Source organism: Pelodiscus sinensis, chromosome 15 (genome assembly GCF_052426305.1).
Source record: "Pelodiscus sinensis isolate ZL-2025 chromosome 15, ASM5242630v1, whole genome shotgun sequence".
Taxonomy (NCBI): domain Eukaryota; kingdom Metazoa; phylum Chordata; order Testudines; family Trionychidae; genus Pelodiscus; species Pelodiscus sinensis.
The window spans coordinates 28,076,429-28,100,953 of NC_143066.1; the positions used below are offsets into that span (position 1 = coordinate 28,076,429).

The 24,525-nt window shown below is 45.5% G+C and overlaps 2 protein-coding genes across 4 annotated transcripts in view; one reads left to right on the forward strand and one right to left on the reverse strand.

Moving 5' to 3' along the window:
• The window catches only part of PRKAR1B (protein kinase cAMP-dependent type I regulatory subunit beta), a 162,107-nt gene extending 156,744 nt beyond the window's left edge, over window positions 1–5,363 (reverse strand). Inside the window, exons 1-2 of one of the 3 annotated variants that reach the window (XM_075899535.2) lie at window positions 5,103–5,239; window positions 3,547–3,730 (exon numbers count right to left, since the gene is read on the reverse strand). In XM_075899535.2, the coding sequence (XP_075755650.1) occupies window positions 3,547–3,723 (177 nt within the window). In that variant the 5' untranslated portion in view covers window positions 3,724–3,730; window positions 5,103–5,239. Of the gene's footprint in view, window positions 1–3,546; window positions 3,751–5,102 lie in introns of all 3 variants that reach the window. The other 2 variants (XM_075899534.2, XM_014580848.4) reach the window with 2 other exon arrangements.
• Window positions 5,364–14,116: 8,753 nt separating this feature from the next.
• Window positions 14,117–24,525, forward strand: part of DNAAF5 (dynein axonemal assembly factor 5) — a 62,678-nt gene continuing 52,269 nt past the window's right edge. The window contains exons 1-4 of the mRNA XM_075899536.2: window positions 14,117–14,743; window positions 15,469–15,653; window positions 19,804–19,928; window positions 21,287–21,402. Coding sequence (XP_075755651.2) covers window positions 14,191–14,743; window positions 15,469–15,653; window positions 19,804–19,928; window positions 21,287–21,402 — 979 coding nt within the window. The 5' untranslated portion in view covers window positions 14,117–14,190. The remainder of the gene's footprint in view (window positions 14,744–15,468; window positions 15,654–19,803; window positions 19,929–21,286; window positions 21,403–24,525) is intronic.

Sequence of the window (24,525 nt, forward strand, 5' to 3'; positions counted from 1 at the left end):
TGATTTTTGAAAACACTGGAGCTGATCATACTGTCTTTTGGGCAAGAGGCTTTGGCTATCAAGATAGGAAAGAGTTCAGAGTCCACTGCTGCTTTATAGGTGGTTCGTTTTAGCCCTTTAATTGGCAATTGAGCAATATATTACCATATATTTAATTTTCTGTGTACATATGCTGAAGGAATTTGTTGATGGATATACCTTATAAATGGAAAAATAAATTTGCAAATAATAAAATTCAATATAGTCTCTCTGCAAAGTGGGAGGTCTAAAGATGATACTTAGCAAAAGGCATCAAATTAAATGGCCCCTAGAAGCTAAAATGCTATACTGTATAGCACCATTTTAGAGCTCTCTGTTTGCCCCTGTTTTATACAGAGACTAAATAGTTCATTGGGGTTGTGGAGTGGAGAAAAAAATCACAATTTGCTGCTGAAACAGGCAAATAATTAAGTCCTTCTGGTAAAGATGAATGAACCATCCTAAATATCTATCTGGTTTCCCTTAAAAGAGTCATTTTACTATCTCAGAAATGCTGTCCAGTTAAGCTGTCCATGGAATGTGGCAATACTTCGCAAGGAGATGGAAGACAGTCAATTTCTTTAGTCTTAACTCCTCCAGCATTTTTGACTCAGTCTTAAGTGCTATTCTGAATTTGCTCTTCCCTACTGAAGTAATTCTCTAGACTTTTGTTTACAAATTGTAACTTGCCCCATCTCAAGCCATCAGCTTGCAGAGGATTCGCCAGTTTTGCATTTGTGGGTCCTGACTCTGAATGTGATATGTAGAGCCCATATGGGAATTCACTGCTTCAGTGAGTTCCATATGGAGACAGGAATGCACCTGTGTACATTGCAAGGCTGAGGATTTTATATTGCTAGCAACATAGGCTATGTCTAGACTACGAAGTTTTTCCGGGATACCAGAGGAACTCATCCAAGGAATGCGTCTGTTCTTCTGACATTTTTTGCGGAAGAGCAGACATGATCTTTTGGAAGCCCTGTCTTCCTCATTCTTCCAAAAGAAGAGGTTTTTCTGAAATTTGCTCCAGTGTAGACGGGCCAAATTTCAGAAAAGCCTCTTCTAAAAAAACAATCGGAAAAAGGTACACAAATTGCAGAGCACAATTTGCAAAGCTTTTTCCGACAAAAAGCGGAAGTCTAGACATAGCCATATTGGACTTGATCATCCTAAATGCTTATTCATTGAGGGTGTATCTACACTGCACCATAACTCGAAATAAGATATGCAATTTGAGCTACGCAAATTGTGTATCTTATTTCAATGCTATTTTGAAATAGCTTATTTCATCATTTGGCATTGTCTACACAGTGCCAAATTTCGAAATAAAACACTATACCGAAATGTCCCTTACTCATCATAGAATGAGGTTTACAGGGATGTTGGAATAGAGAGCCTGAAATAACAGACTTGCTGTGAAAACACGGAATAGCTATTTCGAAAAATTCCGGTATCCAGAAATAACATTGCAGTGTAGACGAGGCCACAGCTCAGTGTGATCTAGGATGGTTGTACAGAAGAGAAAAGAATGCTGCCTTCACAGCATCATTGTACAGTGTTGATCCTGTCAGGTTAGAGCTCAACAAGAAGTGTATGGTTGTGAGGACCACTTTTCAATGGCACTAGTTCACAAGCAATTGATTTGCTGCTCAGCGTTATCCTACGTTTGGGATATACTATCCTATATAGACAGTACAATAATCTAAATTTTAGTTTAGAAAGAGAAGATTGAGGGGGGACATGATAGCAGTTTTCAGGTATCTAAAAGGGTGTCATAAGGATGAGGGAGAAAACTTGTTCATCTTGGCCTCTGAAGATAGAACAAGAAGCAATGGGCTTAAACTGCAGCAAGGGAGGTTTAGGTTGGACATTAGGGAAAAGTTCCTAACTGTCAGGGTAGTCAAACACTGGAATAAATTGCCCAGGGAGGTTGTGGAATCCCCGTCTCTGGAGATATTTAAGAGTAGGTTAGATAAATGTCTGTCAGGGATGGTCTAGATAGTATTTGGTCCTGCCATGAGGGCAGGGGACTGGACTCGATGACCTCTCGAGGTCCCTTCCAGTCCTAGTATTCTATGATTCTATGAAATAAGCAGTATAAACACAGACACTCATAAATATAGTGCATGCACAACATATAGTATATTGACTGCATTTGCAGATAACTGATTATATTTCTTGCTCTGTGCATATTTTTACTAATAACCTAAAATTCTACATTTACAATAAAAATACTTTAAAAAATGAAGTCAAGTTGCAAGCGTATAAAACTTAAACCGTCATCCTGAAGAGATTTACACACTTACTTTAAGCACACAAATAGGCTCTTAGGTTTAATGTTAAAGTTAAGTAAGTACCTGTGTACGTCTTTGCAGGATTAAAGATATAGATCCAAAGCCCCATGCATAAGGAGTAACGGTAGTTCGGAACAGGAAGCCTAATCCAAACTACCTAGTTCGTGCGGTGGGCACGGAGTCCGAACTAGCGGACATTTAAAAATGGCGGCGCCCGGCAACATGCAAATGAAGCCTGGGAAATTCAAATCCCGGGCTTCATTTGCAACTCCGGTTGCCTACATTAACCACCCTAGTTCGAACTAGGGTGGTAGTGTAGACATACCCTTACTCTGGTAAGGGCACAAGTCCTAACTCCAGGGGCAAAGCCTGGCACTGAGAGAACTCTTGAGGAAGAGCCTAGATGAAGGTAAGCACTAGACTTTGGCAACAGACAGATAGACTAAGAAAGACCCAGACATGCAGCTGAGATGTTTAGGTGAACGTTTTGTTTGCTCTTCACTGGCTTTTCTGTTAAGAAATTAAATCCTTCACCAGGAGGTGCTTCTTAGTATCCACAGTCTGTTTGGATGTCATGATCCCTTGGAAGAGGGAAAAATCAAGCAAGGTCCAATCTGCAACACTATGCCTGTCTGTAAGGGAACACACCAATTCAGCCTAGCATGATGACATGTCTCCATTCTGTGCAACATGCCTTTTCAGAGCCATCACAGTATAAACAGTCCCTGTATTGTACTACTCCTTTGGAGCTGTATGCTCCAAATGGGCAGGAGTCAGTGCATATGGGCCCCTGTGCATTTCCCAATATCTACGCAGAACTTGGAGCTTTCCATGATGAGGGTAAGGGCAAACTACACTTCCTGACATTGACCTGAATAGGAAAAATCCACATGGTGCTCTGCTATGAAGGTCCTTCTGATGGACTGGAGAACAGGACCCTCTGCGTTACAATGTTTGTAACTCTCTGGATCAATTTTACCAATCAATGCAATTATCTTTGCAATCTTCTGAGAAATTATAACCCTTATCACACAAAAAGGAATTGTGCCTAGAATCAAGTACTACAATGGACATATACAAACAGAAGTTTTTCCCTTAAGAGCTTTTTTAAAAGGGTAACTACTAAAGCAGGATGCTAAGAAAAAATTGCACCCAAATATATGAAACTTTAAGAACATTCTGTGCACTCATACACTTGGAAACTGAAAACAGATGCTACATGAAAGTCACTGACCTTTTCTAATTTTTCAAAATGTTCTCTAAGGAACTTCATTGGCCGGTCTGGTTTTGCTATGCAAAGGTTTACAATGCACTCTTTCAAAATCTGTTGGATGTTATGTTTCTGAACATAGAGTTCACATCCCTTCAGGCTCTCATCTTCTTCCACATTGCAGGAGGAAGAAGCAGCCATCTTCAGGCTTGTAAACAGAAAACAAACCTAGGTAAGAAAATGGTGCAATTAATATATCAAAGAGAATTCCTGAAGTCAAACTAAGGTATTTTAATATTGTACATCTTCTCTTCGCAAGCTAACGAATCAACACATTTCAGTGTTGTGGCACTTTACATGCAAATATTGAATCATGTCATCTCTACATAATCAACATACCCAAGAATTACAAAAAGAAAATTCACATTATTAGACATTCTTCAACATTTGAAAGCAATAGTGCAATAAATCTTGCACAATGTGAGTTTTAAAGATATCTGCTAAATGACAATTTAAAGTAATGTCCCTATCAGCATACAAATGGAATCTAGCTCCCTCTCTTCAGGGTCCTAGATTTTTTTAGAAGATGGAGGGGCATCTGTCTCTACAAAAGTACTTTTAACCCTCCTTTAAAAAAAACCATACATATGTGGGGCATCTGTCTTGCACAAAAGGGGAGTTTGGCGATGAAAGAAAACCATGTTTGATTCCTCCAATTAATGTTTGTTCACCCTAGTTCAAACTAAAGGGACATAGGTTTGTGGTATATTACATTAATATTAATTTACTTATGTCAGAAGATAATTTAAGTTTTGTCACCTCTCAATTTCCATCAGAGCATCATTTGAGGTTTGCTTTCAACTGGCAGGCATGTTTCAGGAAGGGACCATTTCAAACAAGAGGGATCTTTTTTTTTTTTTAAGAAAACAATAGAGATGCTTAAATGTTCCTTTGGAACAAAAACGACACAGCAAAATCCTTCATCACAAGAACCAGATGCTCCTATAAACCTGGCTCAAAATGAATGTCAAAGGAGGCAATTCTCCCTGCAACTAACTGAAACTTGGGCTTAGGTTGAGGGTTATCTCTTACAGCCTATTTGGAGGGAAACCCCTTCCTCCCGAGAATTCATTTGAAAGCAGTTTGTCAAGCCTCTCCCTCCAGCGAGAGAGAAAATGTAGCTGTGTGTGTTTGACAATGAAACGAGAGAACCTCAATCTGGACGGGGATTTGTTTTCGGATGGGGGAGGTAGGAAAGGGGGCATCTTCTCTCCTTTCAATTGTCCCAATGCCTCAGACGACACCCCCCCTCCCCATCAGAGCATCTCCCTGCCTTTGTGAATGGCACCACGCGGGGGTAAATAATCGCCCGCTCCCCTCCACCACGAGCAGCAGGCTGGGTGCTGAAATAAACCTATTGTTGCTGGAGTGCAGCGCCCGAGCCAGGGTGGGGGAGGGGATGGAGAGGGAAAGGGGCTGTCAAACCCAGGGAGGAAGGAGGGCGCGAGGGTTCCCAGCCGGGCAAGGGGACAAGAGCAGCCGTGGGGAAGGGATGGGGAGTGCGAGGGCCATGTAAATACCTGACTTGCTGGAGCAGTGACAGCAGCAGCTCTTCTCTCTCTTCCCTTCTGCACGAGGGGGGTGGGGGCTCCTGTTATTCTGCAGTGCAGCCGCTGCCTCCTTCCCCAGCCGCTGCTTCTGCTACCTTTCCTCTGCCTTGGCAGCAGCGCAAGGTCTCCAGCCGAGGGTTCCCCTTCACCGCCCTGCCCCCCACCCCCAGATAGCTCACATACAAAGCGGTCGGGCTCTGCAGCAGCTCCCCTGCAGGAAGTCCCGGCTGCTGTCAGTCACGCATAAGCACAGCCTCCCTCCCCATCTCCTGCAGGCAAAGGCAGGCTCTGATCCTGGGAGCAGGCTGGGGGGGGGAGAGGCCCCAAAGGAGGGGCACGCAGCCTGCCCCCGGGACCGCAGCGTGAGAGAGACAGACAGCTATGCCCAAGGAGGGGGGTAATTCCCCCCTTCAACCCGCCATCTCTAAAAAGGTGCCCTGGGCATCTGGGGCTTGATTTTTGGGCTGGTGTTTAAGAGGTGGAGGAAAGGGGCTGAGAAAATCCAGCTGTGATAGGGGTGCCCCCTCTTTGGCAGGCATAGCCATTTGTCTGGTTCTGTGGCTCATACTCTAGGAGTCTTGCTGCATCCACACATGCTTATTGTCTTCTGGCATGAGGCCTGCATCCTTTTGGCTGCCTGTGCCTTGTCACCTCCTGGTTAGATTACTGTAGTGGGTTTGCCTTGGAGCTATGCCTTGAAACTTCTTGGCTACGTCTACACTGGCATGATTTTCTGGAAATGCTTTTAACTGAAAAGTTTTCCATTAAAAGCATTTTCGGAAAAGCGCGTCTAGATTGGCACGGATGCTTTACATCAAAAGCACTTTTTGCGGAAAAGCATCTGTGCCAATCGAGACGCAGTTTTGCGCAAAAAAGCCCTGATTGCCATTTTAGCCATCGGGGCTTTTTTGCGCAAAACAGTACTGTGCTGTCTACACTGGCCCTCTTGCGCAAATGATTTGCGCAAGAGGGCTTTTGCCCAAACGGGAGCAGCACAGTATTTCTGCAAGAACACTGACGATCTTACATGAGATCGTCAGTGTTCTTGCGGAAATTCAAGCGGCCAGTGTAGACAGCTGGCAAGTTTTTCTGCTTAACTTGCCAGTCTAAACACAGCCCTTGTGTTTTAAAGCAGTGGCTTATCAACAACATCTCACTGGACATGCCCCTTACACCTGTGCTCCACGTTCACCATTGACTGCCAGTTAATGTCCAGATCAAGCTGAAATGGCTGGATTTGACCGGTAAACTCTTAAAGGTTTAGGGATGGTCACTTTCAGAAACTGCCTCTCTGCCCTATGATATTGCAGCAATTCTGGTCCTATGAAATGCTCAGGCTGATTCCCAATGTGCTACCATTTTGTCCTTCTTATACAAACCTCATAAGCATCTGAGTGTTTTCCAGCGGTGTTCCCTGTAAGCTGCGAGCTTATGTGTTGGCTCAGGAGAGATTCAAATGCTGCCTAGCTGATTAGCAGAGCACCCAAAGCTAGGTTTGTATTTCTCCTGGCAGTGCACATAGAAAAATGAATTATACATGTGGATGAAAAAATCTGCACATGGATGGAAAAGATTAGCGGGAACATTGTCTTCCAGTAGTGCAATAACAAACTGACTAATCTGTGTCATGAGACACATTTTCTTTACAGGAGTGGAACCATGTGCACAGTATAAGTTCTAGGGGTACCCTGCTTCCAGCATAAAATAAACTTATGTGTACTTAACTGGGTGTCAGCTTCCAAATACTACCAACCTGTGAGCCACCAAGCACTCCCCTCTTAGCTAAGCCAGCCCTTCTTTGCTTTCCAGGTAAACAATAGGTGCACCCCATCTCCAAACCCTTTGGAAGCAAGTGTTCCCCTGTAGTGTCTGGCTATTTATTCACCAAATGCTCCCAGAAACAGCACGTCTGCTGTTCCCAAAGGGAAAGTTTACACACCAACTTGGATGATTCAACTTGGGATCAGCACCTAGCTTAATATCCCCAACACTTGGTTATATAGTGGAAACAACAATATATTTATTATCAGAGTCAAAGGATAGTAAGGATAATGAAAACCAAAAGTTATGTACAGAACAAAATCATAACATGATTTCTAGAGACTAAACTTAATAAGCTAATCTTCTGTCTAAAGGAATTTATCTCATTGCAAATGTCTTTTGCAGCATTTTAACCAAGGCTTGTTGCAATTCCATTTTCATGAATGTAATCACACAACCAGATTGCCTCCTAGGTGGAGAATGAAGGGGTGTTTTCCTTGCCTTCTCCTTATATCCCTAAAAGTTCACTGACCGTCCCCAGATTCAAAATAGACTCTGGTTTCCATAATGCTGCCTCCCTGTTGATTTCACATCCTCCCATTGACTTCATATGTAAATGACTCTTCTTAGTCATAACTTACAGTATTTAATTTACATGCCAACAGCAGGTGAATAAACCTCTTTTGCAGGGCAGAAAGCCAGTTTGCCAAACCTCCTTGATACAGACTTCAAAGCAGATTTTCAATAGACATACATAAGTCTTTGCATAGTATCCATACATACATTTCACAAGGATATCAATGATCAGTGTGACCCTGTAAGACTTCACGTGCCATATTTTGTTGAACTAGAATATACCATACCAGAAATCTTGTCAGCTGGCAGAGAGGAGTTCATCAGTCACAAAAGAATTGTGTTCGGTCTTCTAAATGTATATGCTGCTATGTAATTGTTAGAGAAGGCAGATCAGAAATGTGTCTTGCACTTGGAATAGAATGTTTGTGATGGTCTGAAAATCCCTGGGGAATTCATTCCATCCTCTATCTTTGTCTACACTGCAGGGTTTTTGTGCAAGAAGCTTTTTGCGGACAAGATCTTCTGCAAAAACTTCTTGCATAAAAGCGTGTCCACACCTCAAAAGTGCATCACAAAAGCGATGTGCTTTTACTCAAGAGAGCATCCACACTGCATGGATACTCTTGCGCAAGAAAGCTCTAAAGGCCATTAACAGAATGGCCATCAGAGCACCTGTGCTTTTTCTGATAGTCTCTTTTTGAGCAAGAAATCCCTGCAGAGCACACATACATGCCTTTTGCGCAAGAGCTGTAGTGCAAAAAGGAGTTATTCCTCGTGGGGAGAGGAATAACTCTACTGGCAAAAGCCCTCTGTCCTGTTGATTTACTGTAATTTTTTTTTTTTTGCGCAAAATAGCACTTGAAGTGTAGACGCTCCACCGGTTTTTGCGCAAAAATCAGCATTTTTGCGCAAAAACCTTGTAGTGTTGACATAGCCTCTCAGTCCAGCCCCTAAGAAAGCTCTGTCTCCTACACAGACTGACCATATGGTTCCCCAAAGACCAGATTTGGTAACTTTCAGCACATGCAATGTAATTTCCTAGGCTTTTGGGGGGCAAGTGGGAGAGGGCAAACATGTGAGTGAACATATTTTCTTACACACCTCCATTTTCCTGGTATAGATATACCCTAAATAATAACAGGGTAAAAGGTAATAAAATGATATCTTAAAAATATAAACTAGGACAGCTAGTGTCTAATAAACCCATTAATGGTTTAGAAAAAATGGGACAACAATTAAGTGGAAAAAATGGAAAATAACACAAACATTATTTAAGCTAGTCAAAAGTAGACAAGACTCTAAAGAACTCCAGAAAGTCCAAAGAAAACTAGGAAAATAAGCAGTGTAATTGCAGATGAAATTCAGTGTCAGTAAATTCAAGATAATTTGAAAAGAATAACTTTAATTACTCATAACAATTGCTAGGTTCTAAATGAATTGAAACCCATCAGGAAAATTATCTAGTTGACCACAGTACCATATCTACACAATGTACAGTAGGGCTATGTCTATACTGCCCCCATTTTGCGCAAAAAAATATGCAAATGAGGCAAAGCGTTGAATATCACCATGTCTCATGTGCATAATTAATTAGGCTCCATTTTTGTGCAAAAACCCCCTCTTGAGCAAGAGCTGCTCTTTTCCTGAAAAAAATGCGGAAGAACGGCTCTTGCACAAAAGCCTCCTGCGCAAATGAGGCACGGCAATTTTCCAAGCTTCACCTCTTCTGCATATTTTTTGTGCAAAACAGGGGCAGCGTAGACAGCCATGTGGTCAGACAAGCACGATGCATCATAAAGAATGAGAGAGACACTAATATTAAAAATATTGATGTCATGTTCTTACTGTGACTACACCATCTTCAAAAAGGTAGAAAGTGATGCAGAGATAGTAAAAAAAAAAGTGAAAAGGAATTATTGCTACATAAGAAGAAACTGAAAATGAGGACTGTTTACTTTAGAAAATGAAAAGAGGGAATATGACTGAGGTATAAAATAATGAATGATAAAGGGAAAATAATCAAGTGTTTCTATTTACATCCTCTATTCTGTTTACAAGAATGAGGAGACATTCAGCAAAACAAATTCAAAACATTTAAAAAGATAAAAAGATGTACTTTTATCTAACATGTAATTAACTTGTGGGACTTGATGCCACAAGGTATCAGATGATTTGATTGGAATAACGGAGACTTGGTGGGATGACTCGCATGACTGGAGCACTGTCATGGAAGGGTATAAACTGTTCAGGAACAACAGTCGGGGGATAAAAGGAGAAGGAGTTGCATTGTATGTAAGAGAGCACTATGATTGCTCAGAGCTCCAGTATTTAGAGGGAGAAAAGACAGCAGAGAGTCTAGACGTTGAAGCAACAGGGGTGATGCTCTGGTTGGAGTCTGCTATAGACCGCCAGATCAGGTGGATGAGGTAGACAAGGCTTTCTTCGGACAACTGAGAGACGCTTCCAGATCGCAGGCCCTGGTTCTCATGGGCGACTTTAATCACCCTGACATCTATTGGGAGACCAATACAGCTGTACACAGACAATCCAGGAAGTTTTTGGAGAATGTTAGGGATAACTTCTTAGTACAAGTGCTGAAGGAACTGACATGGGGCCATGCTCAGCTTGACCTGCTGCTCACAAACAGGGAGGAACTAGTAGGGGAAGTAGAGGTGCGTGACAACCTGGGAAGCAGTGATATGAGATGGTAGATTTCAGGATCCTGACCAAAGGAAGAAAGCAAAATACACACCCTGGACTTCAGAAGAGCAGACTTTGACTCCTTCAGAGAACTGATGGACAGGATTCCCTGGGATGCTTACATGAAGGGGAAAGGAGTCCAGGAGAGCTGGCAGTATTTTAAAGAATTAAAGGCACGGGAAGAAACCATCCCAATGCGCAACAAGAAAAGCAAATATGTTAGGCGACCAGATTGGCTTACTGGGGACATCCTTGGTGAGCTTAAACACAAAAAGGAAGCTTACAAGAAGGGGAAACTTGGATGGATGACTAGGGAGGACTATAAATATATTGCTCAAGAATGCAGGACAGTTATCAGGAAGGCAAAAGCATAACTGGAATTGCAGCTAGCAAGGTATGTGAAGGATAACAAGACAGGTTTCTACAGGCATGTTAGCAATACGAGGGTGATCAGAGAGGGTGTGGGGCCCTTACTGGATGAGAGAGGTAACCTAGTGACAGATGATATGGGAAAAGCTGAAGTATTCAATGCTTTCTTTGTCTCTGTCTTTACGGACAAGGTCAGCTCCTAGACAAATGCACTAGGCAATGCAGTATGGGAAAGAGGTGGACAGCCCTTGGTGGGGAAAGAACAAGTTTGGAACTATTTAAAAAAGCTAAACATACACAAATCCATGGGTCCAGATTTAATGCATCTGAGGGTACTGAGGGAGCTGGCAAGTGTCATCATGGAGTCTTTGGCCATTATCTTTGAAAACTCTTGGAGATCAGGAGAGATCCCGGAAGATTGGAAAAAGGCAAATGAAGTACCCATCTTTAAAAAAGGGAAGAAGGACAATCCAGGGAACTACAGACCTGTCAGCCTTATCTCAGTCCCTGGAAAAAACATGGAGGAGATCCTCAAGGAAACCATTTTGAAGCATTTGGAAGAGAGGAAAGTGATCAGGAATAGTCAATATGGATTCATGAAGGGCAAATCGTGCCTGACCAATCTGATTAGCTTCTATGATGAGGTAACTGGCTCTGTAGATATGGGAAAGTCAGTGGATGTGATATACCTTGACTTTAGCAAAGCTTTTGATACGGTCACACACAATATTCTTGCCAGCAAGTTAAAGGAATATGGATTAGATAAATGGACTGTAAAATGGATAGAAAGCTGGCTAGACTGTTAGGCCCAATGGGTAGTGATCAACAGCTCGATGTCAGGTTGTCAGTCGGTTTTTAGCGGAGTGCCCCAAGGATTTATTCTTGGACTGGTTTTGTTCAACATCTTTATTAATGACCTGGATGAGGGGATGGATTGCACCCTCACAAGTTGGCAGATGACACTAAGCTAGGGGGAGAGGTAAATACACTGGAGTGCAGGGATAGGATCCAGAGTGACCTAAACAGATTAGAAGATTGGGCCAGAAGAAATCTGATGAGGTTCAACAAGGACAAGTGTAGAGTCCTGCACTTGGGACGGAAGTGAGGCCACATCTAGAATATTGTGTCCAGTTCTGGGCCCCCCATTATAGAAAGGATGTGGACACATTGGAGAGGATCCAGGGGAGGGCGACGAAAGTGATAGGAGAGACTGAAGGTTTTGGGTGTGTTTAGTCTGCGGAAGAAAAGAGTGAGGGGGGATTGAGATTCCACCACCTCCCTAGATAACTCATTCCAGGACTTCACCTCACTCCTAGATAAATAGTTTTTCCTAATATCCAACTCACACCACCCCCACTGTAACTTGAGCCCATTGCTCCTTGTTCTGCCATCCATCACTACTGAGAACAGCCTTTCTCCATCCTCTTTGGAACCTCCCTGCAGGAAGTTGAAGGCTGCTATCAAATCCCCTCTTCTGCAGACTAAACAAACCCAAATCCTTCAGGCTTTCCTTATAGGTCATGCGCTCCAGCCCCCTAATCATTTTGGTCGCCCTCCACTGGACCTTTTTCAATGCATCCACATCCTTTCTATCCTGCGGGGCCCAGAACTGGACACAGTACTCCAGATGTGGCCTCACCAGAGCCCAATAAAGGGGAATAATCACTTCTCTGGATCTGCTGGCAGTGCTCCTCCTAATGCACCCCAATATGCCATTAGCCTTCTTGGCTACAAGGGCACATTGTTGACTCATATGCAGCTTCTCATCCACTGTAATCCTCAGGTCCTTTTCTGCAGAACTGCTACTTAGCCAGTTGATCCCCAGCCTGTAAGAATGGTTGGGATTCCTCTGTCCCAAGTGCAGTACTCTACACTTGTCTTTGTTGAACCTCATCAGATTTCTTTTGGCCCAAACTTCTAATCTGTCTAGGTCACTCTGGACCCTATCCCTGCCCTCCAGTGTATCTACCTCTCCCCCTAGCTTAGTGTCATCCGCACTGCTGCTTTTGAATGCAGTATGCAACTGAAGGAAGCCCAGATCTCTGAGAGATTATGGATTTAGATACCTATTATTACACACCCAATTTCTAAAGAATGTAGCCTTCAACTTTAATTAACACTTTACATCTTCAAAGCACTGTGCAATCATTGCTATACAAGGATACAAAAAAGGCCCTGAATCTGCACTTGGATCATCCCCATAGGGCTAATCACAGGATTGGGACTAACAATTTGTAGGCAATTTTAAACACTCTGACATTCATCAACATCACCTTGCAAAGTTTCGTGAGGCTCCAAAAGTTCCATGGGGGTTCTTTTTAACATTTAAAGCAGCAATGCCTTTCAGGAGATAGGACTGGCCAAGAACCAGCAAGCAGACAGAGGGGGATGCAGACGGGGAGAACGAATATCAATACCCCCAATTTAATGATTCGCTACACTTTGACAAGCTCTTCCGTCAAAGATAGGGTGATTATATGACAAAGCAAAGAGCAGCACTCTGGGTTTTTAAATTCCCATTCAAGCTTATTTTTTTGGGACTGCCCCCTTCAACATGTACTTACGCTACGCAATCACAGTGTTGCACTCTGATCACTGGTGAATATGAACTCAAAGCAAACTCTTCACCCAGGAGACAGAATAATAGGCGCCAGCGAGTGCTGCGCCGAGTCAGGATCAGCAAGGGCATTGTAAATGGTGTTGGCACCGGTAAATGCATGGGAAACCTGAGGGAGGGGAGATGCAGAATGACTGGCCCAAGACCCCATGGAAATTAAACTAGGGATGTTAGTTGGGATTGGACCTACCTTGGGCAGGGTGCTGGACTTGATGACCTCCTGAGGTCTCTTTCAGCTCTATGATTCTATTATCCTAAATATCGGTTCATTGAATCGTCGAGTAACCTCATGAATTCTTATCAGTTAGTCAACTATTCTATAGTCCCCAGTGGCATGGCCAGTAGCCAGTGTATCAGAAGCAGCAGTGCAAGTTGCCAGGCAGAAGCTGGTCCAGCAGGGGAGCCAGTTTAAAAACCAGCGCCCCTCCTAGACCAGCTGCCTGTCACCCTGTGCTGCTCCCTCTCAGAAAGAGGCAGCAGCTTGGGGTGGGAACAGTCTCTGTCTAAGGGGGAGTCTGAGCTCCTGGACCCAGCAGTAGCTGAGCTGTCTGCCCACCTGGCTCCTAATACACTTAAATGCAGAGCCACACCAGGGGTAGGTTCTAGACCAGCATGAACCAGAGCTGAGCTGGACTGCTGGCCAGCCTGCTAAAAAATTTACTGGCAAAGGTGGGGGGGGGAGGGAAATGCCTGTAATCTATAGCATTAACCTATAGGCTTTGGCTTATGGGTTAATCACTACACTAGTGCAAACCCAGCAGTGTGAAACAGCCAGCTGTGCACTCTCACCACTGAACCCCGCCCCTCCATAGAACTCTGTCACTCTGGAAGCGTCAACGTGGGACGGATTGGCTGAGCGAGCCCCGCCCCGCCCCGCCCCTAGTGTCGCTGTCGGCAGCGGAGCCTGCCAATAAAGTTTCTCGCCCGTCAACAGTGCCGTAAAGCGTCTGAGTAGGTGTCGTGAAAGCGGCCGCGAGGCGTGCAGAGTCCTTAGTAACGGGGCGCCGCGGGCGGCCTCCCTAGCGACGATCCCGCATGGCGGAGGACGGGGCTCTGGGTGACCAACGGCGGGCCGCCGAGGTGGCGCAGGGGCTGGCCCGGCACCTGAGCGGCCTGCAGGAGCCCGGCCGGGATGCGCGGCTGCGGGCGCTGCGGGCCATCCGGGCCGAGGTGCAGGAGCGGCCGCTCTCGGCCCTGGTGCTGCAGGAGGTCTTCGCCAAGCAGCTGCTGCGGCCGCTGGTGAGGTGCCTGGTGGGGGATCCGGCCGAGCGCTGCCGGGAGCTGGCCGTCCAGCTCACCTGCCACGGCCTGAGCCGCGGCGCCCGGCCCGCCGAGGCCCTGCCCTGCCTGCTGCCGGCCCTGGCCCAGCGCCTCTGCCCGCCGCAGGGACAGGTGCACGAGCCCTGCGAGGAGCTGCGCCTGGCCCTCATCCAGCTCTTGGGCCTCCTGCTGGAGCTCTGCGGCACCGCTCTGGCCCCTTACCTGCCCGAGGTCATCCGCATCCTGCAGGCCACCCTCCTCGACCCCTACCCCGAGGTCAAGCGTGAAAGCTGCAGGTGTGCGGCCGCCAGCGCCAGGGCTATGCCAGGTGGGACTCGGGGAAGGGCTCCGGGAGTGGCTTGCCAGCTGCAGGTGCACAGGGTCCTGCGCTCGGGCCTGGCGAGAAGTGGGGAGGGGGGCGATGGTGAGGGAAGGCAGGGAGCATTCAAAGTGGCCCTGAGGATGAAGCAGGTGAATTGGAGATGGAACTCTGAGTGCAGGGCACCTGGCTGGAGGAGTTGCAGGTATGTGGACAGCACCTGGCCATCCTAACGGGATGGGGGAGTAGAGAGCAGGGTAGAAGGGATAGGATTACAGGAAACAAGCTGGAAAAGGAGCAGGGAGTTGGGATGGTCATGGGACTGGCAGCGAAATGTGCTACTATTCCAGTCTAACCATTATACCAAATGGGACCATATGTATACATAAACACAGTGATATAAATCAGATCCATGTCCCCAAGACAGTACCTAAATGCTGGGTGAAGTTTGCCCAAGGTCTAGTGCAGTGTTTCTTAAACTTTTTGAGGCCATGGCACACCAAACAATAATATTTTTTTATGCGGAATACCTTGACAATTTTTTTTTGAAGAAAATTGTCAAACAAAAAAAGACAAAAATAAAGAAGTAACAAAATCAAAGAGGTTGCGACACATCTGTGAGTTGTTCACGGAACACTAGTGTTCCGCGGAACATAATTTAAGAAACACTGGTCTAGTGTAGTATGCATACATGTAAGGGCAGAGCTGACCTTTCTTTTTTTCTCCTGTTACAGAACACTTTCATATGCAGTCAGAATTTTTGATAAAACCCTTAATGCAAACAATTTCACACCAGCACTTCAGAGTCCGTGTTGCTGTGATTCAGGCCACAGGAACAGTGATAGAGTTTGGCAATGGAAAATCTGTAGACGATGTTCTCTCTCATCTGGCCCAGCGACTTTTTGATGAGATTCCTCAGGTAATTCTACTTTCTTTTGTCCAGATTGTGCCCCATCTTCATTAACATACTTTAGGGATAAAAATAATGTAATAACTTTTTACGACATGCGTTAAATTGTGTTCCTATCTTCAGCTGAATTAAAGTGTTTGTATGTTAATGTACAAAATTGACCAAGTAAAAATTGGCCATCAAGGAGAGAGAATAAAAAATGAAGGAGGACGGCATGTACTTGTAATACTAAACTTTTTGCGGAAGGGCATGTAGACTAGTATCAGAAGTTCTGGATTGTGTTCCAGTCTATACTACCCCTTGTTACCTAATTTTGAAGACTTCTCTTGGGGCCAGGTTTTTGTTGAGGTTCAGTGCCTAAATACTTCTAGAATTCTGGTCCATTAGTTCTTTGACCCTTAGTAATATGTGTATAATTGAAAACTCTTTGCTGTGTTTTATGAAGGACTCCTCCTTGAATCTACATGGTGTCTACATTTTAGTCTCCGACAGACTCTCCAGGGGCTGAAAAAAATCTTTGTAAAATTAAAGGGATTTGCAATAATTCCTGAACACAATAGTATCAGTAGATAGGAAATAGGAACTTTGAAGACCAAGTAAACTAGAAAATCTAAAGTGTTGGTTGACAGAATTGAGTAATAGCGTTTATGTTCTCCTTGCAATCTTAGGGTTTGATATAGCAAAGGACTGAGCATTCTGGCCTGATCCAGCAAAACACTTATGTACACATTTAAGCATATGATTGGTTCCATTGACTTTTAATGTGATTATTCATGTACATAAAGTTAAGTACTTACTGAATTGGGCCAGCTAGCAGGACTGAGTGCCTATGAAGAATATTATCTCAGGGTGGGGGAACACAAACATTTTAGGTTAAATGGAGTCTCATAAAATCTATAATATATCATATCTATATCACAAGTGGTAATCTTTGAGAGAGAGCCTTGCTTAAAATGCACTGAATATTGTTATTTTAAAAAAAAAATTAGCAGAGGATGCCTTGATTTTTTCCTTATTCCATAAGGTACTTCCTCCAAGAACTACTGTGATTTAGAATGAGTCCGAATTTGTCCACCATTTAAATGGAAATACTGTATGTTGGAGCTCTCCTTCTGGGAATGATGGGCTAAGATAATGATCCTCTGGAAATATAGGCAGTCTACTGCTGTAGTTTGCCTGATTTCCCCCCCACCCTCAAAGCTTACTTGTCTTTTATGACAGTTCATTATTTGTATTGTTGTTGTTGTTTTTGTAAATACGTTTGATAAATGGCTCTTCTAGACACTTCACTAAAGTTTACTCTAAAGCAGTGGTCTCCAATCTTTTTAACCACAAGATCACTTTTTCAGTTTAAGTGCAATGTAAGATCTACCTCAAACCCAACTAACCTTGCCCCACTTCCTTCCTGCCCCTTCTCTGAGGCCCTGCCCCTGCTCCATACCTTCTTGGAGGCCTGACTCTGCTCACTCCATCCCTCTTCCTCCCTGAGCCTCATTCACTTTGACCAGGCTGGGGTAGGGGGTTGGGGTGCAGGCTCTGATCTTGGGCCAAAGGGTTCAGAGTGTGGGAGGGGCTCTGGGTTTAGCCCAGGGCAAGGGATTGGGGTCCAGGAGGTGGTTCAGGGTGCAAGCACTAGGAAGGAGTTTTGGATACAGGGGGACTCACTTCTGGGGCAGGACGTTGGGTGCAGGAGGGGATTCAGGACTGGGACAGGGATTCAGGATACAGGCTCTGGCTGGGCACTACTTGACTGATGGCTTCTGGGTGGTGGAGCAGTGGGGTTAAAGCAGGCTTACTCCTGCCCTGGTCCTCCACCACTCCTGAAAGCAGCTGGCATGTGCAGCAGTGGCTCCATGGTGCCATGTGCTGCACCTCGTCTGCAGGCACTGGCCCCACAGCTTCTACTGACCACAGTTCCCCATCACTGTTCAATGAGAGCTACAGGAGCGGTGCCTGCAAGCAAAGACAGTATGTGGAGACCCCCTGCTCTGCCTCCCTCAGGGGCTGCAGAGACATGCTAGTCATGTCCAGGAGCAGCAATTGCCATAGGGATAATTACCTCAGTCATGACCGGTTAGGCATTTTAGAACTCACTACTCAAAGAATTCAATTTAAGCATAAGAGTTAAATGAAAATGATGAAATGCACACACCAGTCAAAAACCAAAAATAACACACTTTGCAAGCAGTAAAAAATTAACAACAGCTCATGTATGTGTTGGGTTGGGGTGTGTGTGTGTGTGTGTGTGTGTGTGTGTGTGTGTGTGTGTGTGTGTGTGTGTGTGTGTGTGTGTGTGTGTGTGTGTGTGTGTGTGTGTGTGTGTGTGTGTGTGATTCTCACAATGAGTGAGAGTAACAGAGATTTTCATTGCCAAGCTGCTTCCATCCCTTTTTCTCCATGTGGAGATAGGGTACATAATAGGTATGTAAGCAGCTAGTTGATTATTTAATAAACAAAAGCTTATTGGGTAGTCGACTAGTCGCTTTCTGCCCGCTTGCTGCCTCTATCAGGAGCTTGAGGGGGCAGCCAGTTTAAAAGCTGGTTTTCCGCCCTAGGGATGTAATAGTGTAGTCGATTAACCGATAAGCAAAAGCTTATCGGTTAATGCTATAGACTACATGCCTTTTCCCTCATCCAACCTGCCAGTACATTTTTTTAGCAGGCTGGCCAGCAGCCTGTCTCAGTCCTGGCTTGGATCTATCCCTTCTGTGACTTTGCATTTAAACTATTATTAGGAGGTAGGTGGAAAGGCAGCACAGGCTCAGTTCTGTCTCATGCTGGATCCAGGAGCTCAGACACTTACACCGTGCTGCTGCTTCTGATATGGCAACAGCCCCTGTCCACAGTGGGAGTTGGGGGACAGGCAGCCAGTCTGCAAGGGGAGCTGGCTTTTAAACTGGCTCCCTTCGTGGATCAGCTCCTGCCTGGCACCCTGCAATACTGCCTCTAATACAGAAGCAGCAGCGCAAAGTGACAGGGGGCTCCTTGGGAGTGGGGCCGGAGCGCACTGGCTGCCAACCCCACCCCTGAGGACTATAGAATAGTCGACTAACAGATCAGAATACATAAGGTTACTTGACTATTCAGTTAACTGATATTTAACATCCCTATTCCCCACCTCCCAGCACCATCTCTGTGGGGGACAGGGTAGCAGGGACCAGGTGCAAGCCAGGAATCAGATGGATTTTCCATCGACTAGTTGATTCGTTGATAAGAGGGGGAGCCGCACCAGGGTTAGCTCCCAGTCCCGGGAGCTAATCCTGCTGTGGCTCTGCATTTAAAATGTATTAAGAGCTGGAAGGCTCTTAATACATTTAAAAGGCTGAAGCTCAAAGGGGGGACCCAGCGCGAGCCAAGACAGCTGATTCCTGGTTTATGCCCTGTCCCAGACACTGTGCCTCTGCTTTTTAAATGTACTAAAGAGCCTGCCAGGTCTTAATACATTTAAAAATCAGAACCGCAGCAGTAGGGATCTGGTGCGAGCCAGCGGGCTCTTAATACATTTAAAAAGCAGAGGCACAGTGTCTGGGACAGGGTGCAAATTGGGAATCAGCTGCCCAGCTCGCGTCAGATACTGCCGCTGCACACCAGCCTTAAATGTAAAAAGGCTGGACTGCAGCAAGGAGACCCAGCATGAGCCGGGAATCAGCTGTCTTGCCTTGCTCCTAGTCCCCTTTTAAATATATTAAGTGCTATTTTAAATATATTAAGAGCTTCTGGAGCTGGGAGCTAACTCTGCTGCAGCTCCCCCTCTTATCCACTAATCGACTAGTCCATCCACTAGTCAATTAGTTGATTGAACTAAATTTAACATTCCTAGTACGGGAGTGGAGGGAGGAAGAACACCCTGACATCAGCACCCTGTCTCTTCTCCCTCCCACACCCTACACAGCAAGCAAGAGGCTCCTAAGAGGGCACCTCCAAGACAGAGGGCAGGAACAGCATGACAGCAGGTGGAGGGGCAACTGAAGTGCCAGCGCTTGATAGCTTCCTTAACAAACCAGTCAGGATCACCTCTCAGAGGCTCCAAGATCTACCAGTAAATCCTGATCTTCTGGTTGATGACCACTGCTCTAAGGCTTTTGTTTTCAAAGTTCTTCACTTCATACTCTAGAATTATAGCAAATTTTGCAATCTGTTGTTTCTGTCACCTTCCTAGGTACGGCAAGCTGTTACAGGTGTTGTTGGAGAATGGCTATTGCACCTGCGGGATAGATATTCTTACTTCCACAAACTGATTCCCTTGTTACTCAGCAGCTTTACTGATGAAATGCCCGAGAACAAGTAAGCAGAACAAAGGATTCAGCTTTTATAAATAACTTGTATTAAAGTACAGGTAGTCCCCGAGTTACGCGGATCCGACTTATGTCGGATCCGCAGTTACGAACGGGGATTTTCTCGCCCCGGAGGACTCGAGCGGCGGGATGCCTGGTCCCGCCGCCCGCCTCCTCCGGGCCGAGAAAAGCTGCTCCCCGTCTCCCTGGTCTGCTGCGGGAGCCAGCAGACCAGGGAAACGGGGAGCAAAGCGGCGGAGGACCCGGGGCCGGACCCGCGGCCACTTCAAGGATCAGCTGGAAGCGTTGCGGTCCGGCCCGGGTCCTCTGTCGCTTTGCTCCGCGTCTCCCTGGTCTGCTGGGTGGGGGGGGGGACGCAGCTAGTGCCCCCCCCCCCAGCAGACCAGGGAGAAGTGGAGCAAAGCCCGGGGCCTGTGGTAGAGCAGGTGGGGCGCTGCCGGTTGGTCTCGCAGCACCGCTCCTTGGCGCTACTGGACCAACTCGGCAGCACCCCAGCTGCTCAGCCCCAGGAGTCCTGATTCAGCCACTGCTGATCAGTTTCAGCAGTGGCTGAATCAGGACGCCTTGGGCAGAGCAGCTGGGGTGCTGCTGGGTTGGTCCAGTAGCGCCGAGGAGCGGCCGCGCTACTGGACCAACCCAGCAGCACCCGAGCTGCTCTACCCCAGGCGTCCCCAAGTTAGCTGCTGCTGAAACTGACCAGCGCTGACTACAGGAAGCCCGAGTTGCTCTGCCCCGGGCTTCCTGGAATCAGCTGCTGATCAGTTTCAGCAGCAGCTGACTTGGGGACGCCTGGGGTTCTTAAGTTGAATCTGTATGTAAGTCAGAACTGGTGTCCAGATTCAGCGGCTGAATCTGGATGCCAGTTCCGACTTACATACAGATTCAACTTAAGAACAAACCTGCAGTCCCTATCTTGTACGTAACCCGGGGACTGCCTGTACTTCTACACTCAGGTAACTTGTAGGAGTTCAGGAAAACATGCTGCTTATTTATTTACTGCATTTGCTTAGTTCTTCATATAGCTCTTCAATAATTGTTTATAATTTCTACATTCAAATAAGTATGATTATAAAAAGGGATAAAGAAGTTGCATTCTTCCTCTAAAAATAATAGGGTTCCCCCCCAGCTAGCTGATATCCACACTTTATGTACAGCTTGGCTAGAATTTTTTTTAAAGTACACTTATGCAGTTATAATAAGCTTATCTGAAGACAGTGTTTGTCCAAGTGTATTCAAATAATTCTTCTGATTCTGAGCATCTGAATTTCCAGCAGTCTCATTTAAAAATCCTTTTGTTCTGTATGTATGCTAATATGGTGGTTCAAACACTTTGATTTTGCACTTTAGGCAACTGGCTATGAGTTATTGGAAGAAGATAGGCTTGCAGTGGGAAAAAGAGAATGAAGAGGACATTAAGGATAAGCTTGACTTTTATTCAACACCATCTCATTATCCTGAAGGAGGTAAGTATTGTAGAAAAGTATTCAAGAAGCAAAAAAAAAATAGTTTCAAAAGCTCATCTTCAATAGCTATAAGTGCATAAAAGATACTAAAAAGGGAAGAAGAAGATGATGTGAAAAATAAATACTTGAAGGCAGTTGAGGCATCCATACTTGTCTATGGGATGGATCTTGTGAAGGGCTGTGTCCCCTCTGCTCCCATTAAATTAAAAGGGACCTGAAGGCGCTCAGACTTAAGTTCTGCTTATGCATTTGATTAAGGGTAGTTCAGCTTTCAAAGAAATGGTTTCAGTTAAAGCATTTATTTTAATTGTGAAACTCCTATTGACTTCAATAGAAACAGAGTTAAGCCTACACTGAGTGCATTAGAAAATCCCATTTTAATTAACTTAAACACAAACTTCATGTACATATTACTTTTATCTATAAAGGTTGTACAGAATTGGTGCAGGAGCACAGATAGGTTTCACAAGTTTTCTACAGAACTTATTTTTCCTTTTTGCCCAGTAAGAAAAATCTAGGGTATTTTTTCCATGGAGATACACATCTGCTCGAATTAAAATACAAACAGAACAAAACCATGTGACTTAATTTGTATTTGGCTTCCATTCACAGATTATACAGACTTTTAATAAAAAGTTGCAACAATTTATTTTCTTCTGTATTGATACAAACTCATTTTTGTCTATCAAGTGTTCTATTGTAATGTACTGTATAATGTGTAATGTATGTCTTCCTACCATTCTGTTCCAATTTCTTAAAATATATTGGTCTACCCAGAGCTGTCACATCTAGTGAAAACTAAGTTTATAATTTAATGATTATGTCCAGGAGAATGTGATTTGTGGCTCATAGACACCTGTTTGGAGAGATGATTGGTGAAGAAGGATGCAGGGGGGGTCCCCTGACCACTTTCTTTCATGTGACTCCTCCCTGCATCGCCTAGGAGAGGGGCAGGAAAATGCCTCCTCCGCCCCATAGCCCACTCCTGCATCACCTCTTCCTGTCCTGTTGCACCCATGCCTGGCCTCTTCTCCACCTCTACTCTGCCCCTGTCGTGCTTCTTCCCCCAAGCTCTCCCCCAGCAATGCAGACCAGGGAACTAGTGGAGGTCTGGCATCCACAGTAGGGTCTGGTCCCCCTGCAAGTCACCGGCAGCAGCGGGGAGAGTGAAACGATGTGTCTCCACTCCCCAGCTGTGGGCTTTGTCACTCTGCTTCCTGCCAGTGATTGCAGAGGGTTGGTTACACTCCTCTCCCCAGATGATGAGTTGGCAGCTGGGGAGCAGAGCCAGGTTGCTCCACTTCCCCCTACTGCCACCAGTGAGTTGGGAGGGGGGGGGGGTTAAGGGGGCCAGGCCTCCCCACCAGTCCCCTGGACAACCCAGAGACTCTCTGCTTGCTCCTCCTGCCAATGGCATGGTGGAGGACACATGGCCCTTTGACCCTGCTCACATGTTACCAGTGCATACTTGTGCTAGATATTTGAGAGCTAGCATGAGCATAAAGAATAGTATTATGCTAACAGGGGTAGTGAAGGCATGACTGAGCTATGCTTAGTACATAGCCACTGGTTTCTGGTAGGATTACTCATATGGCTCATGCTTGTTTTCTGCTGCCACTACTCAGGCTACTGCAACTACCCTGCTATTTGTACTCATGCTAGCTCTCATCAAGCTAGTGTGAGAGTGTATACATGATCAGGGGAGTCGCATCTCTAGCTCGTAGTACAGACATAGCCATAAACTATCTTTATTTTCATAACAGCTATGGACTGTTATAGTCAGTTTTCAATATTGTGGATAATTTGGAACTTTTTCAAGCACAGATGGAATCTTTTTACCACTATCCTTGACTGTGATGCAGATTGGACCTTGCTGGTCTGGCACCTTGGGAATCTGACTGATCCCGGATGAGGGGATTTGCTGGATCAGGGACGGTCCCTACCCTTGTGGCCATGCTGCCACTGGGCTATGGCTCCAGCCTGCCCCTACTGCTGCCTCAGCCCCCTGAGGTTCTCTCCAGCCCCACTGCTGCCAATGCTGGAGCACTATGGCCAGAGCTGCACCACCTGGCTCTGCAGCTGGGGCCAGATCTTCACAGCTGGGGCAGAGAGATGGGGCCAGAGCTCTATGCCCAGGCCAGAGTTCCTTGGCTTCTGGGGCTGGTGCTGGAGTTCCCCGGCTGCTGTAGCTAGAACGGGGCTGGGGCTGGGGCCAGATCTCCCTGGCTGGGACCGGAGGTCCACGGCCAGGGCTAGGGAGCTCCACTGGGGCCAGAATTCCCTGCCATGTTGTCCATTTGCTCTCCAACTCCCACACCACACACACACTCTGGGCTCCCCTCTGAGTTGCCGGTGCCCCTTACGACGCTCCCCCTGCTGCCAGACCTACTGTTTCCTTGGCTTTGTGGTCCAGGAACACTCGTGGTTCATGCCAGACCAGGGAGTCCTAGTTAAGGAAGGTACAACCTGTCCTGAAATGACCGTTGGATGCCAAGTCTGTGTGTAAGAAAGTTAATCTGGTTTATTGAATATACATTCTTGGTTTGAATTTTATTATTTGAGCAAGATATTAAGTCAACATAAAGTAGCTTTCAAATTTTGTCAATCTATGACAAGCGCCTCAGTCACTGCTGTTGTTTGCAGATATAGTGGGGTTTGCCATTAATCATACAGACTACTCTGTCAGAGCAACAAATAAAATCAGTAGAAGAGGAGGAAAGAAAATGCAACAAAGACCACCCCTGCTGTATTTGAGACTCTTGTGTGGAGGATAATGCAAGAATCAGGTTACTGGAAATGTTCAGTTTAAGTGGTCACTAGATGTTATTACAGTTAACATCTATGAAAATGTAAAGTTGAAATTTGTTCACTAAATAAAAGGTACTTCCCTCTCTGTAGCAGTGTTCAGTGATGTACTGAATCAAGCCTTGGGAGTTCCTATTCCTCCTCTGCATTTCCATGTCCTGGTCTCATACCTTTTCTACTGCTATTCATCTGTTCAGACTTGCATCTCTGTTCTCAGTAGATGCCTTAATCAGGTGTAGGGATCTCTTTACCCTTTCCTCTGCTCCCCATTTCTTACCTTAATCAGCCTCCAAAATTTTGGTTCCTTCATCTCCAGTT